Source organism: Gymnoscopelus braueri (genome assembly GCF_963280865.1).
Source record: "Gymnoscopelus braueri genome assembly, chromosome: 20".
NCBI classification, from domain to species: domain Eukaryota; kingdom Metazoa; phylum Chordata; class Actinopteri; order Myctophiformes; family Myctophidae; genus Gymnoscopelus; species Gymnoscopelus braueri.
In genome coordinates, this window is record NC_137622.1 from 31,154,990 (window position 1) to 31,170,681 (window position 15,692).

General features: G+C 43.9%; 1 protein-coding gene across 1 annotated transcript in view; it reads right to left on the reverse strand.

Annotated features, from left to right (window-relative positions):
* kdrl (kinase insert domain receptor like) overlaps nt 1-15,692 on the reverse strand; it is a 54,497-nt gene that overhangs the window by 18,003 nt on the left and 20,802 nt on the right. Inside the window, exons 11-18 of the mRNA XM_080416985.1 lie at nt 13,094-13,208; nt 10,007-10,115; nt 7,947-8,231; nt 7,456-7,602; nt 7,179-7,307; nt 5,192-5,298; nt 2,712-2,841; nt 1,815-1,919 (exon numbers count right to left, since the gene is read on the reverse strand). Of these exons, the coding sequence (XP_080273111.1) occupies nt 1,815-1,919; nt 2,712-2,841; nt 5,192-5,298; nt 7,179-7,307; nt 7,456-7,602; nt 7,947-8,231; nt 10,007-10,115; nt 13,094-13,208 (1,127 nt within the window). The remainder of the gene's footprint in view (nt 1-1,814; nt 1,920-2,711; nt 2,842-5,191; nt 5,299-7,178; nt 7,308-7,455; nt 7,603-7,946; nt 8,232-10,006; nt 10,116-13,093; nt 13,209-15,692) is intronic.

The following is a 15,692-nucleotide window of genomic DNA, read 5'->3' on the forward strand; positions in this document are numbered from 1 at the left end:
TGTGAGCACTATGACGTAAATTCAGCACCAGAGAGGCTTGTTTTCCTAAAACATAATGCATTAGTGCTGCTTAAGGCAATATTTAACTTTGTCAAACATTTTCACCTTTTAGCATGCGTAACCCATATGAGTTCATGTGCAATGAACCCTTGCATTTGTTATCTGAGGTGATGTCACCCAGTTACGTTTGCTCAAAATGGCATACAATAGGGATTGAACCCAGATAATATTTAGTTTTCCTGTGTCCTGACATACATTTGCTGTTCATTTATCAATAATGTGAATGATAAAGACTAGTGGAGAGTAGGAATTGTTGGAGCAGTTAATGTCCAAATGTGATTGCCTGTTTGTGAGTTCATATATCAATATTAGAACAAAACATATTGCTTTAGGAACAGCAAACTGAATATTTTTACTCAGCCCAGTGTCCATGCAATGTCTCAAATTTTACTTATGTATGATGATTTTGAAAAAAGATTATGTTCATTTAATTTGAATTGAAACTTTTTTTTATTGAACCTTTGCACTTTGTTTAAACAGGACTGAGGACAGAGAGGGAGGGAATGACATCCACACACGTCTCTTGTCAGAGTCAAACCAGGGACATTGTGATTATGTGGTTGACACACTAACCACTTATGTACAGGCACGCCACAAATTGAATGGTTTATAAAACCATAAGTTACATTTCTTGACCAGTCTAGTATTTGTTGCTGTGGGGGGCCTTGATCGAGTCATGGTTAATATGGACAGGCCTGCTGCTTTCCATTATGTCTTGGAGAAGGCCGTCTTTCTCTGTGAGTTATGTTGAGGGATGATGAATGCTACAACAGTGAGTGATGGATCTAACCTGTAGACTTCCTTCCTCATCCATACATAGAGTTACTTCCTCATGGGTTAATGGCACAATCAATGTAAAGCGCTTCGGATAGAAGCGCTATATAAATGCACCATTTACCATTTACCTCATCCCTACACCAGAGAGTATTGATGGGTCACTCACTAGTTCTAGTTCAACCTCAGTCAACACTTCATGTGCTTCTACTGTCTTTTATCTAGCTTATTGTTTCTATTTTTAGATGCTAAATACCATTTGTTGTGAATGTTCTGAAAGCTTTTGTAATGTGGCTGTCAATGCTTCTGCAGAAAAATCGAGGCCAGCTGCAGGGGATCACTTCCAAACGTATGGACACTGATACGTTTGTTATTGCTCAATTTATAACTTTTCCACTTTAGAACACTGCATCAGCTGCGGATCTTAGTCAATCTGAAGAACATCATATCTGATTCTGCACGCTCTCATCTTCTCATCAGGGAAGGCAAAGGCTTGACCTCTACTTCAACATGTACTCTGTCAGAACCAGCCACTGCGTGCCTTGCTTTGAACCATTTACTCCAAGCACACATTAATTGCAGGCACATGTGCTGCTCTCGCTGGCGTCTATCATGTGCAGAAGTAAATCCTCTGCTGAAAGGACATGGAAAGTTGTTATTCATCTGCCGCACTGATGACAATACCTAGTGTTGTGTTGTTAACACGGGTCCATGTGTCCATGTGACCTTGCTGACTCCCATCTCTGGGATGATACAGATGAATAATATGAGAGGAAACCGAGGTTAGATGAAAAAGTACCAGAGGACATTCTTCAAAATCATTATTCTCTTATATTGGTGGGGGGGGGGCATTTCTAAGCCTTTATTGACAGTGATAGCAGAGAGAGAGGCATGAAATGTGGAGATAGATTAGGGGGGGGCGACCATTCAGCAAATGGTCGCCAATCAAATGCAATTTTGAAATATTATTGGTACGGTACCTTTCAGCATTTTAACAGCGACCGTCTTGCATGTAGAGAGCTTGTCGATCCCAAAGGCGGAGGCCTCCACGACCTTTCCGAAGGCTCCGTGGCCCAGAGTTTTGCCTGGACAAAGTAAACGAGGGCATTCGGTTTAGATCGGACCTCCATGGGAGTCCTCTGCCCCTGGGGGCGGTACTGTAAATCACACTGCATTCCCTGTCAGCCCAGGTTATGGCTCTGTAATTAAAACAACCTGCTGGTGTTCTGACCAATGAGCCGCTCCTCCAGGGAATTTATGATCCCATTACCGAAGGATGACAGCGGCAGGTCCCTGCAAAGCAAGGGCCCTACGCAACGACTTTGGAGAGGGTGACACCCCTCTGTCACATGCGATTGTACAGTGGTGTGTATCTTATAGTTATGGACCAGATCCAAATGTGCACAAGCTGTAGGCTATTATGTGGACAATGTTTTATACAAATTCAATCAGTCAATCAACCGTATCAAAATGACCACTTAAGCCCTATGCTTCGTTGGACGACGACTGGCGAAACTGAACGATCGCATTGTGAGGATATAGATCGGTGAAAAACTAAATGTGTGAAAAACGAAAAAATATCTAACAATAGGGAAATTTGAATGACACGGCCAAAACAGGGATGCCTGGGTTAGCCTGAGTAATGTACAGCTGTACTGTAGCTCAAGCCACTACACGGTGTCTACGGTTGGTGTCCCATATGTCAATGTAAAGTATAGGACATTATATAGTATCATGATGACTTAAGAAATTAATTATAAAGTCATTTATTTATTATGCTATTAGTTAGTAGTTCCTTTCGGCAAGCGACAATTTATACTAGTATCTAATTTATACTTTGTGGTACCACAGAATCTATGCTGCGCCGTGCTTCTCACCTAGTCTCAGGCGATCGCGGGGGAACTCCCACTTGCTGGCGTCATACTGCAGAAGCTCACACTGTTCATCTAGTGGACACTCGTCAGGATCAATGATAATGGAAGGTCCCATCTTATAGTGTGCTGGCTGCTGCAGTGGTGGAATGAAGGAGTGAATGAGAAGGAAAAAACTGAATAACAAAATATTGTCACTGTCGGGCAGAAATATTTAATCATAATTTTTTTAGATCATAAATTAAAGGGACTACACCATGAATTTTAACTTTTTCTTCTTTTTGTGTATTTTTGGTCTCCCCTACCTCTCTTCTATCCCAAAAAATACCCCAGTTTGAACACTCAGGCTTTCACAGCATATCTGGGGTTTTATGTAAATTGGTCTCAAAACAGGCCAAACTGATTTGCCCCCGAAAGTGACGTCACTAGCGGTACAATCCCTCCCGTTTTTCAGTTCCAACATTATTATAATAGTTTTACTTTTTCCACACAGAACCAGGAGATAACATGCATACAAACTGGCTCAATAGCGCTACATGCCAAATCAGGACATTGTGGTATTGCAGGTAAAAGTGATTTATAAGCCAGAGAGAAGTTAGTTGGAATGAGTATATCTGAGGCTTGATTTTGGCTCAAACCTTTTGAAAAACATTTTAGGGACATAAACAATATGATATTAAATATTAGATTTTTTTTTTTAATTCATGGTGTAGATCCTTTAATGCCCTATTTCGTCACATGATAGTATCAGTCAAAAGTGGCGAAAACAGCCGATCTACAAGCTCACAATGTATCGCAGTGTTGTGAGATTGTAGAACGACTATTTTTGCTATTTGAGCAATCTATCTATAAATTTAGCCTGCAAAATAGGGACACCAGGTTGAAAGGTTGAAAGGGGTTAAATCTGTCTTGTAGGTTTTATAAATATTTAACAAATGAAAAGTATTAGCAGTATCAACTGCTTTGAATCCATTGGTTATTTTTTCCATTTCCTGAAAAGGACGTGACTTTTGGACAAGGTTTCTACCTGATGATATGCATTACATACTGTGTCACAGAACAAGGAAATCAATATAACTTCTGCATTTTCAGTTTCATTTTAATTCATGGGCAACCGCAGATAATGTAACGTTACGAAACCCAAAATGATGCAGTCCCCATGACTTTATTTGAGTTGGTGGGGGGGGGGGGGGGACTCCCAAAAATGTTCTTCCCACTGTCTGATGTTCATGTGGCATATGTTCTCATTCAGGGCTGTACAGAATGTATAAATGCCAGCTCAGCACCTCTCCCTTATCAGCAGAGGTGGGTAGAGTAGCCAAAAGTACTCATAGTAAAAGTGTTGTTAAAAAAGTATCTTTTGAAGAGACTTTTTAAGAGTGCTTATTCCGAAATAAAAATAAACCGTCTCTCTGAGAGAATGAAACAAATAGAATGTGCATTTAATAAAACGTGTACAGATAAAAGTAACAAGCAGAATGTATCCTAATCATTTGAAAAAAAAAATCTATTTTACTCCTTTTACAAAACAAAGTATGTTGCGGTATGTTTACAGTTTATTCCAAAAGTTACTTAACTCATTACTATCCACTTTTGACGACTCATCGGGAAATGTGGAAATCATGAATGTGGGCTAAATTTATCCTCCCATTACAGCTGCATTTTGCAAGAGCAATGAGTCAGTGTTTCACATTCCACGCCATCTGTATAACGAGCTCAAGGTCCTTAAACAGGCTCCGCCAAAAATCTCGGAAACGTCATATTAGTCTCTTCAGTTACCAAGAAAAGGCTCATCCTGGAATGTGACGCCTGATTTATATTTAGCATATAATATAGCCTCGTAAAGTTTTCTCCCCAATTTAGTCGTTATGCCAATTGATTCCTCCCCCGCACACATTGCTGTGTGTTGTCACTGCTGTTGTATCCTCGCCTGCCAGTGAGGAGACCCCACCGGGAGGACGTAGAGCCTTCGTCCTAGTCTTCCCGCCAAACACTCCCCGGTGCCGTCCCAGCCCGTAGGACCATAGACATATAAAAGGTAGACGCCTCCTCCGACTCTGGGGTGTCTGTATCGCTTCCTGACTACTGGCCAATCACAGCGCAGTCTTTTCCGGAACCTTTCAGAATCTAGTTGTATAAAAATATCCTGTTGTATTTTCATACAACTAGATTCTGCCAAGTCTCGGAAAAGAAGCGTGCCCCCTCTAATATGGCGGCTGCGATACAGGTCGCTCCAATGAACTACAGCGGCCAATGAGGTATCTAAATTATATCTATGCGTAGGACTAACATTAGTGACAAATATCACCCTCCCCGTCCGGCTTCGCTCCCCCAAACACGGGCCAATTGTGTTCTCATAGACGCTCGACAAAGCCGGATGCTCTGCGGTGCATTCGAACCCCAGACTCTGCGGCGGTGGGCAGCTACTTTAGCACAGCACCATCCGAGCGCTCACCCTTAAGATATGACACTGCATGGGCTCTTACCTTCCTCAGCTTGCGGATGAAGAGGATGAGCATGAGCCACAGAAACATGGCCGCCGCTCCGGTGGACACCAGAATGATCACCTCGATATTCGCCTTCTCAACATCACCTGGAAACACATAAATCAGTTGTCAGAAATGTTTTTGATTCCTAGGTAATCAACCGCATAAACCCTAGTTTATAGGCTATTTTTAAAAACTAGACGTTCAGGCAGCTACGCAATCACACCGCCGATCCGTCCGATATGCCCATATGTGGGCATATACTGTATATGGGCATTGGGCATACAGTATGGAGATCCGGTTGTCCAGAACCGCCGATCTGACCGATATGCCCCTATGGAGACTATCGAACCGATCGACTTCAAACTCACTGTGCGTACTGCCGAGGTCCCAAGGGAGTGATGTGTAGAGTGGGAAGTCGGTCGTATTGGCAGTTGTACAATAAATATCGATACATCCGCAAATTCCCATATATGGAGTACTCTGATATCATCAATATGGTGCAAATCGGTGTTGTTAGGCAACGAGTTCTGTTGTGTCTGACATGTTGGCTATTGTAACATAGGATGGCAAGAATAGCCGATCCGCAAATCGCAGGGTGACACATTGTTAGACACATTGTAGCTTTTTAAAATTGGTGTAATTGTAAATGTTTTTTGAAAGTTTTCTTTTATAATGACATGCCCATAATGGGGATGCAAGGTTGAAAGTGGCTAATGTTATTTTCCCTGTGCTTGGGTTACATATATTGTTAAATATTGAGAACACAACAGAATACACTCTCGTTACAGTATGATACAGTTGACTGCGAACCGACGGTGCTGAGATTGCTCTCTTTCTTGTCTTTCTACTTGTTTGTTTGTTTTTTTCCCAATTTTTCTCTGAAGGGTTGTTTACACAATGTGAGTGGAACCACAACTCGACGGTTTATCCTTACTTTGTTTGGGACACGCATACCACAACTTGTTTTTCCGATAGCTATCAAACGCTGTTTTCCTAACCGTCCATGTCGACACTCGCTGGAGGCTCACATCCCTTCAAGTATGCGTGGAGTTATCTATCTGGCTCTCATACCATTTTCCTGGGATTGCTCGCTGAAAGGCCAAAGCGGAACATGCAGACACAGAGGCCTCAATATCTTTGGGATGATGGAATGGATAATGTTGACTTTGAGGTTGAACATTAAGGGAATTCAACTCCAGCTGAGGAACGATCACGGCTGGTGCCAAGAGTTGGTAGAAAACTGTCACATGACCCCGGGCTCTCAATGCCACCATCACCTTCACATACTGTACACACACACACACACACACACACACACACACACACACACACACACACACACACACACACACACACACACACACACACACACACACACACACACACACACACACACACACACACACACACACACACACACACACACACACACACACACACACACACACACACACACACACACACACACACACGCAGTCCTTCTCTTCCAGACTGTGTCATGTTTCTGGACCCATGGCTGTTGAGAGCAGAGGAACTCGCTCCCTGGACCACAGTCATTAGTGGACCTCTTAACACTCTCACAGAGGTCATGTCCCCTGGGCAGGGACCCTCAGCCAGAGCCCCCAATATAAAACCCAAGGAAGAATTCACTTGGCATTCCAGGCAGCCTCAGCATCCCTCCCAAGGGGAGGCTTTTCATTCTGAAGTCTAGCCAGGCCTATTTGTAGCGGCGCAGAGAAAACACGGTCCGGTCGGTCATGCAGTTAAGTGTTCTGGCGTGTTCTGCTTGGCGACCGGTGCTTGGTACACTTGGTCCCTGACGTGTAATGGACTGCAGATTGATTGATTGATTGGTGATACACATCCGGTGCTCTAACTGTGGGAGGTTAGAACTGGATCATACACTTGGAAAGTGATGGTGATGATTGTGTAACTACACAGCTCCACTTCTTTTGGTGAGGATAAGAGTTCTCAAGTGACTTACCGACCACGGTGACGAGTGCGCTGGTAGTCACGGAACCGTCGACATTGCTGGCCATGCACTCGTACAGACCCTCGTCGTCTTTCTTCACCCGGTCGATGGTCAGACTTCCATTCTCTCCCAGTGCAATACCTGCGACACGCAAACACACTCAACACTAAATAATCCATGTCTATTGTACTATTATCTTCAAGTGCAGTATGATGGCTCTCATCGTCGCATTGCTGGGATTACAACACGTGTTACGGTTAACGTAGTTGACAATCAATCACAGCTGTACCTGGGCCTACTGTCACCTCGACGTCATTTTTGTACCAGGTGATCAGAGGAGGGGGCATTCCCTGCGCAAGGCAGAACAGGGTCAAGGTGCTGCTGCTGTTCACATCTTGATTGGTCAGATTCTGCTTGAGCCAGGGACGTCTTCTCTCTGAACCGAACACAAACAATCAGGCTTCACAAGTCGATCATGCAAATCTACACTACAGTACCACCAATCTAAAGCTCACAGCGCATTGCAATGCTTGTAGACTGGCTATTCTAGGCACGAGACGTTGATGTACGATACAGTATGAATCAGGCTTTAGTATTACCCACACTTAACCACTGCGTTTGCCCCTCACACTTCTTTAGACGATTGCATTTTGTTAAAATTAGTACGGTTCTACGAAGGAACGCTGAGCCACAATGGTGACACCGGTTTTGCAATCGTGAGACAGAGGCAGCAACGTCTAGAAAACAGCCATAACCCCTGAAATCCTCCATCATACGTACCATTCACGACAAGCGCAGAGGTCTTTTGCACAAACTTATTGGGATGGCTGTCTGCCCGGCACCAGTAAGCGTTGGCGTTGTCCTTGGTGACGTTGCGCAGGGTGAGGGAACGGGAGATGTTGTAGAGGCCCAGCTGGAGGTCAGAGACGTCAGAGGTGACCGTGCGATTCGAGGCGTCCAACCACTGCACGTCCGTGTACAGGTAGCGAGACGCGCGGCACGTGAGGGTGATGTCATCCCCCTCGATGGCTTCCTGCGGCTCGATGGTCATGTGATCAGTAAGATCTAGAGTGGGGGGAACAAGCTAATTAAAAACAAGCATACTTCAGGGACACGGTAGATTGCCTCCACATTTGGTTGTTTACTAAAATGCATTGAACACGAACACTGCTTTACACGGTAGTCTGTCTGTGACCATCTGTGTCCAGCTGCGAACTCGCTGTTTTCGTGGGGATGAAACACACTTCCTGCTGACCGAGGCCATTACTATTTTGGACTTGTGCGTTCCAAACGCCGAGCTGCTCATCTTCGCGTGATCCAGGAACGTCAAATTTTGCGGTTATTTCCTGTTTCATCACTGTTAATTGGAAGCACGTTGCCATGGACGGCGGTGCTGATGGCGCTCCCGCATCCCTCCAATAGGAGTCAGGCCGGGGCCGGGCCCCGGGGGAGCCAGACTGTGCTTGTTTATTCAGAACGCTGGAAAGCATTCTGTGTTCCGTAAGAGAAGACAGCTGTTATTACAATTCCGTTCCTTTTTTCACCAGCATTCCATCCTCCTCAGTCATCCCCACCACCTCTGGAATGGAGCGGCATTTTCCTCTCGGGAATTCGGCCGTTCTACGAGATGTTTCAATGCCCACCCCCCGTCATGTCCCTAATTACAGGGTCACCCGGTGCCCTTCTTCTAAGAAAATCTATTATTCAACAACTTCTCAGGAGATGTTATCTACTTCTTTGCCATTTTAACCCTTGCACAGTTGTGTGCAGCAATGACACTTCATCCCGCCAGTTATTACATAACGACCTCAATGGGTATTGGTTTTGGGAGCATTTGGAAAGGCTCAGGAGTACATGTAAACAATGATTTGCTTAGTAGCGAGCTCACAGAAAAAGTAGAACAATGACCTGCTGGTACCGGAGTTAAGGTTGCATTTATTCAGAGCTGTTTTTAAACACGTGCATTCCACTCCACGCCATATGGCCTGGGACATGTTCGCCTCTCCTCTGTCCTGAGGCTGCTCTGCCGCAGTGGAAGATGGCTTCAATTAATGCCCCCCTCCGGTCTGTTTATTGCACAATACAATCTGCACATTCTTGCTTCGCTCATGTAATTCATCACCACCGTACAAAATGTGTAGATTATGTGAAAGGATCTGACGTATCGTATCATATATAGTACTCCTGGCTGTAAAACATTTAAATGTCTCTATTGATGCATCTTGGCTGTATTTCCATACTACCGACTTACCATGAAGATCAGTAGGAAACACATGCTCTAAACTAGTGGTTTTCAAACGGTTTGTGCCCAAGGCACAAAAATCTCCCAACGTATCACATTGTGACTCATTGTGAGCTTGTAGATGTTAGATTATTATATACGCTTTTGAATAAATAAATTAATAATAATAATAATAATTATTATTATTATTTCAAATGTTCAGCTATAATGACATGCCCAAAATTGGGCAGGTTGAAAGTGGTTAAAATATTTTTTTTAGGGTATAGAATTTGCCCCTGTATTGGGAAATGAGTGTACACCTTTCTCATGGCACACCAGTACACCTCAAGCTGAATTAAAAGTGTTCATAGCGACAGTCATCCCTTTAGTGTGCACAACCAGTGCTTTGCATTCTTAAGACCCACTGAATCACCATGAAAACAAAAAGGAGGTACTGCCCTTAAGACTAAAGACGAGTCACACTTTCGAAAGCTGGAATAGCTGAAATGCCTGTGTATTGTCATAGTAATGTATGTCCTAGTATTAAAAGGTTTTTAGTCTCTGCGAACATAAGCATGAACTAGTGCGTGGGACCCCTTTGTTACTTTGACCCACTTACCATGCACATAGAAGCGTTTCCTCAGCGTGCTGTTCCCCAGCTCATTCTGGGCCATGCAGGAGTAGAATCCCGACACATTAGCTGCTGCTATCACCAGGGTGCTCATAGTCTAATTGGGATGAAAACAGTAATTAGTATTGCTACGGTAACTAAAATGCAGTACAGAAGTTCAGCGTAGGTTATGCACCAGAGCACGATAATACAGTACTAGACTTGGCACTGATTTTATGGTCTAATGCGATAAAATAATGTGCCGTTTTCCCAGCGACATCTGTGTGGTGATTTGGGGCGTTTAACAGGTAGGTGAGAGGTCTGGGCTAAGCCTGGCCCTTGTTTTATTCTCTCCCAGTGCTTCACATTAATGAAAGGATACATCTGGCGTTTTAAAACCTGCTGTGTCTCCATCAGACCAGCTCTAAAGATGCAGAGCTAGGGGTTCCCGGTCGTTTCCTGGAGAGCACTTACAATGCCACACTCGATTCTGTCATCGGATGAGTGGAACACGTTGTAATGGCTTAAGTAGACATAATAATAAGTAGAATCTGGGAGAGTGCCAGATTCCGTGGGGTTCTGTTTTGTGTTGTTTCTGTCTGCAGGGCGGTCAGCTACATCAAAGTTTGTGAATGCTGTGGGTGTATAATCTGGGTGTGTGCTTCCTGGATTTCTCTCTGGGGCAGACAAATGACCTTCAGAAAAAACGACTTTTGGACGTGCAATTGCCAGCGACTTCTCTTCACCTGAGAGTGAGGAGTTTCACCAGGAGGACAGCACGCTATTGATTCGCTAGTGCAACGGCAGAGATCGTTCACGGTGCACACAGGAATCAAAACAATTGCAACATGTTCTGTTTTCCCAGCCCTAACGTTGTGCAGCAGTTTTCTGAATGGCAGATATAGGTGTTAAAAGTTACTCCGGTCGTCCTCTTTTAGTGTTGTTATGACATTTAGTCAAAGCACTGACGGAGCAGTCATGCGGTTTCACATTACAGCTATTACTCACTATGATGTAACCTGAGCCTGAAACACAGTCATTTCAACAAGTGCGCTCAGTCCCAAAGTAGTAACCTATGACCTCTGTGCCCATGTCCCTCTCTATGTACTTGTGACCTGGGCCCGTCCCCCCGTACCACCAGGCATTCTACGGAGCCCCTTGGAGGCTTGGCCTTGACCACCGTCTTATTCACGGGCCGCAGCAATTTATGTGAGGTGACAGAGAGGAATTCACTCCCAACAAATCCCTCTCTTTTAAACCGGTGCTTGTTATCACTGACCCTTAGTCCTCGCCCTCATAAAGCACCGACGTTTTGGCCACAAATGCTTGTAAATAAGGAGTACCTCACTATTTATGTCAATCACAGATTGGAGGCGATACCCTGTGAATGTGGCCAAAGTTCCAATTACTTGGCGTGCACACAACTGATGTGATTCTGAATTCCATCAACCGTACCAAGCTGGAGGGGGAAACCTTTATAAATCACCGGTGCAGTGAAACAGAAGAAACCAAATGTAATACTGTAACTTTGCTGAGACTGACAGACATGTTTGGTTAATGACTAAGCAGATTTATTCTCCTACCTGGAGGTTTCATACTCCTGACGAAATGCTTACATACTGTTGGATTTATGCCCCAATTTGACCCAGCAAGCTGAAATAGTTTTCTTTCATCTAATCCCATAGATAGGCTTTTGGGAAAGCAGTCAAGGTCTGCTCTTAATTAAGTTTGGGGCGAGTGGTTTTAGTAACAAGCTCCCTCAGGACATTTGCTGTAACGTCTACAGTCCCCCCATTGTATGGCATGTTTTGGGTTCGTGGTGCCAAGACATGGGTTGATGTTTATTGGTCAAATGAAGTGAACGACCACTAAATTAAACTCTGTCACAAAAAAAGATATTTAGCAGAACCCAACAGATATAAGTGTGAGGCTACTGAGGCTACTGGCTATCTATTTATCCTTTATTTAACCAGGCAGGTCACTTATCACAGGTGTCATTCTCTGACAGAATACCTCCTTCAAAGAGTTTATTCTCAAACCCTTACGTCTCTACTCAGACAGAGTTGCGATGAGGCCAATAGAGACATCAAAATGCCAATAACAAGAGCACAATTCCAATTGTTTTTCCACGTGTATATAAGACCTCATTGTCCCAGGTCAATGGTGCCTGTGGGGATTCTCTATAAAAGGGCCGTTCTCAGCTGTAGGACCACGCATGGCTTGAGCCATGCAGCTATTGTGCCGTTTATGAGGCATGCTCCGCTCTCGGGGTTCCAGCAGACAAAAAGATTCACTGACGGCAGAATAAAAGCTGTTTCTCTGGCAAAGCCCACGCTGAAGCCGCAGCTGGTTCCTTTACAGGCCTGCTCCATGTCAGAGCCACAGTGGACTGGGGGTATATTTCACTCCAGCAGAGGGAAATGAACTGTGTCTTTCAGTTATGGGGCAGGCGCTTTAGGAGTGTACAAAAAAGAATCACTTTTCCTGGCAGAGGTCTTGCTCTCTAGAGGGGCCTCTTTTCATCAAAAATGTGTTTGTTCAATACTCTATATTGTTGAGTTGCATATCAACGTTGGCCAGTTGTTATTACTCCCATATAAACAATTAAGGGAGGATTTATTTCCTGAAGAAATGCCAGTACAGTAGATGTTTGTCCAGATGAACACATGAAAGCAGATGATCTTCCCCGTATTTTGATAGTAACTTAGTGTGCTTAGAATAAATCATTACGTTTTTGGGCACAATCAAAGGGAATTAATATTGACTTCCTCAAAAGGGGATTTTTATGTGTTTTGGTCGCTGGTAAAACAAAGCTAAACCAAAGGGGACAAAATGAATCATAAGAGGAATATAGCAATGCATGCCAATAGAAAGGAAATTGAGTGGATATATTGGTTTCAGATGCTGAATGTGACTTCTAGGGTCTGGTCACGGAAGATTTCTAATTCAAACTGATCTATGTGCTGTCTCTTTGCAAGATCTTTTCTTAAGCCTGTTCTCCCGTAAATCACTCTTGACGATTACCGGGCTAAATGTTCATTTAATTTTGTTTTAATTCGAGAAGGAAACAAAATACTTAAAACCAAGACCACATACCTTGTTCTTTCCTTTGAGCAGTACAGCCTTGTTGATTATGGTCTTGATCCGGTTTTGGGAATAATTTCCACTGTTGTTCATCTGAACTGGGATCGGCTCAGTGTAAAGCATACACCTGCAGGCAAAGAAAACATGCCTAAATTAAGTTATCAGTTTAAAAAAAAACAATAGACAAAATGGTCTTTGAGGCTGTTGCATTTGAAAACCGTTGGAATCAGTAGACCTCTGTAACAATAGAACAATAACGTGACTGCCTTATATAATAATAGCCCTGCACAGTAACACAAAAGTCTTATTTGAACTCGTAGAGTGTAAAAATGGACGAGTCCGTTAAATTAACACTCAGAATTTTGGTGTTATACTGTAGGTTGGAACTAGTCATCAGTTCTGTTCATACCCACATTTCAGCTATACGGGACCGCGACGATGACTAGAACGACCGGCCTCACACCTAGCACTCACCTAACCCCTGCTCATTGTGCTAGAGTGGGATGGCTCAGGGTAGAGGACAGAGTACAGCATCCTGCACTGGGCCTGGTCTTCAAGATACAGGGATAGAACAAGGATACCCATGTACCGTCAAACTACTTCAATAACGTGAAAGACACACAGGCACAACACCAGAGGGAGCTCCACTGATCTCGTTCAACCCAGATGAACGGTACAAACATGGGGTTAAATTCGTTGCTGCTATGCCACCAAAATGTGGAATTCCCTACCAACAGACATAAAAAAGTGTGACTCCAGTCCTTACCCTCCTTCAAAACCGCCATAAAAGAGCACCTGTCTGGAATTTGTAACTGGTCCTAGAAAAGTCTTCTAAGCTTAAAGAGGTGGTGCCAAGGTTTTGCACTTTTTGTTTTTCTCTGACTATTTTGAGTTTCTACCTGGAGGCTGAAACCTTGAGGGTCAAACATGCCACTAGAAAAACAGCCCTTTAGTGACATAGTAAAAATATACCCTCCCCCTCATTATCATAACACAACAGGTGTGGGCATGAGGAGGAGGAGGGACTAGGACAGGTGGGTGGTGCTACTGTAAGGTGGTGGAGGAGGTGCTAAGGTGAGAACCAGGTATACTTAATGAACTGGAGGCGTGTCCACATAAAAACATAATTTTAACAATTTCTGTACACTTTTTTGAAAAAAATCTTCCTCCTAGTATAAACATAATACCTGATGATTATGTTTTAGGGGGGGGGATCACTGAAAATCACAGCACCCCGTCTTTAACACCAGAAATGTACTGTACAACTGTTTACTGTACATATACGTTTATTGCTACTAGTGTTGATGATGTCTTGTATATTATTGTATGTCTTTAAATGTCTTGATGAATTGAATACACAGGACCACAATGGAAACAAGCCCTTAGGGCTTTTTGTGTTATCCTTTTAGCATCATTGTATAATCGTACTGCTGTACTATTTGCAAACTGTTAATAAAGTATTCAATCAATCAATCAAAACCACATCTACAGATCGCACAGTCCTTGGCGAAAATGCTAATAAACAGCTTAAATTCGGGAAAAGTGAAGAATCGTCTTCCTCACTCCCCGCATGTGCCAGCTAGTGTTCAACGTCCATGTGCAATTTAAGAGCAATTGCTCATGGGAGAAAACTGGATTAGGACAGACTGACAGAATTTTGTTCATAATAGTATATATCGTCTCCATCAGGTGGAAACCTCATACTGTCCAAAACTGTTCTACAAGCTCAACCTCGCTTGGCGCCGCATTCCAAGCTTGCAGATCTGCTACTTTAGATACTTTTGTGTGACGCTGCAGTAGGGCATTAATTTATGAAAAAAGCACAAAAAAGTTAGAATATGGAGATAAGAGGTTTCTGCCCGACAGCAACGATAAATCATGATGAGTGAGTGTGGTGGCCTGGACCTGGTTGGCTACACCGCTGAAGAGAAAACCGTGGATGGACTACTCCCCCGCCCCCCCCCCCCCCCCCACCACCACCCACTCTAGCTGCCTGCGGTGGGGAACAATCAGCCTGATGAGAGGAGAGGCAAGTCAAGGAAACGCCAGCGTGACAGGAAGGGCCGTGCTGTGCGTCACCTCGTACAGGAAACACCCCCACGCTCTGGACGGAGGAGATAAGGCTGATCCCCAGGCCTTGGTGGGTCAACAAGGAACTCTACTGATAACTTCTCAACCTGCTGATAAAGACGAGCCTTTGCACCGCTGCAACTACACCCCACAAACCCCACCAGCCCTCGCTTTACACTCTGTGTTTTTTCCCAATCTGCGCTTTCCCCCCCAAAAAAAATAACACAACATGCTGAGATTGAACTGAGGTATGACTTCGAGCGGGTATGCCTTGGATTCGCAGTGATTTTTTGTCTTACACAACCGGCCTCCCACAGGCTGTGTAGCTGTTCCTCCCATCTCATTAGCTGGTGAAAAAAATAACGGGTGGCCTCAACCCAGACATTTAACCACTTTCAACCTGGCATCCCTAATCTTGACATGTCATTATAGGCGAAAACCTTCCCAAAAAATTCTGAACAATTAAAAAAATGTGATAAGGTGATAAAAAAAAAGGTGATAAGAAGCGCGTCTGCTAACTCCTCCATGTGTTGAAGGAAGT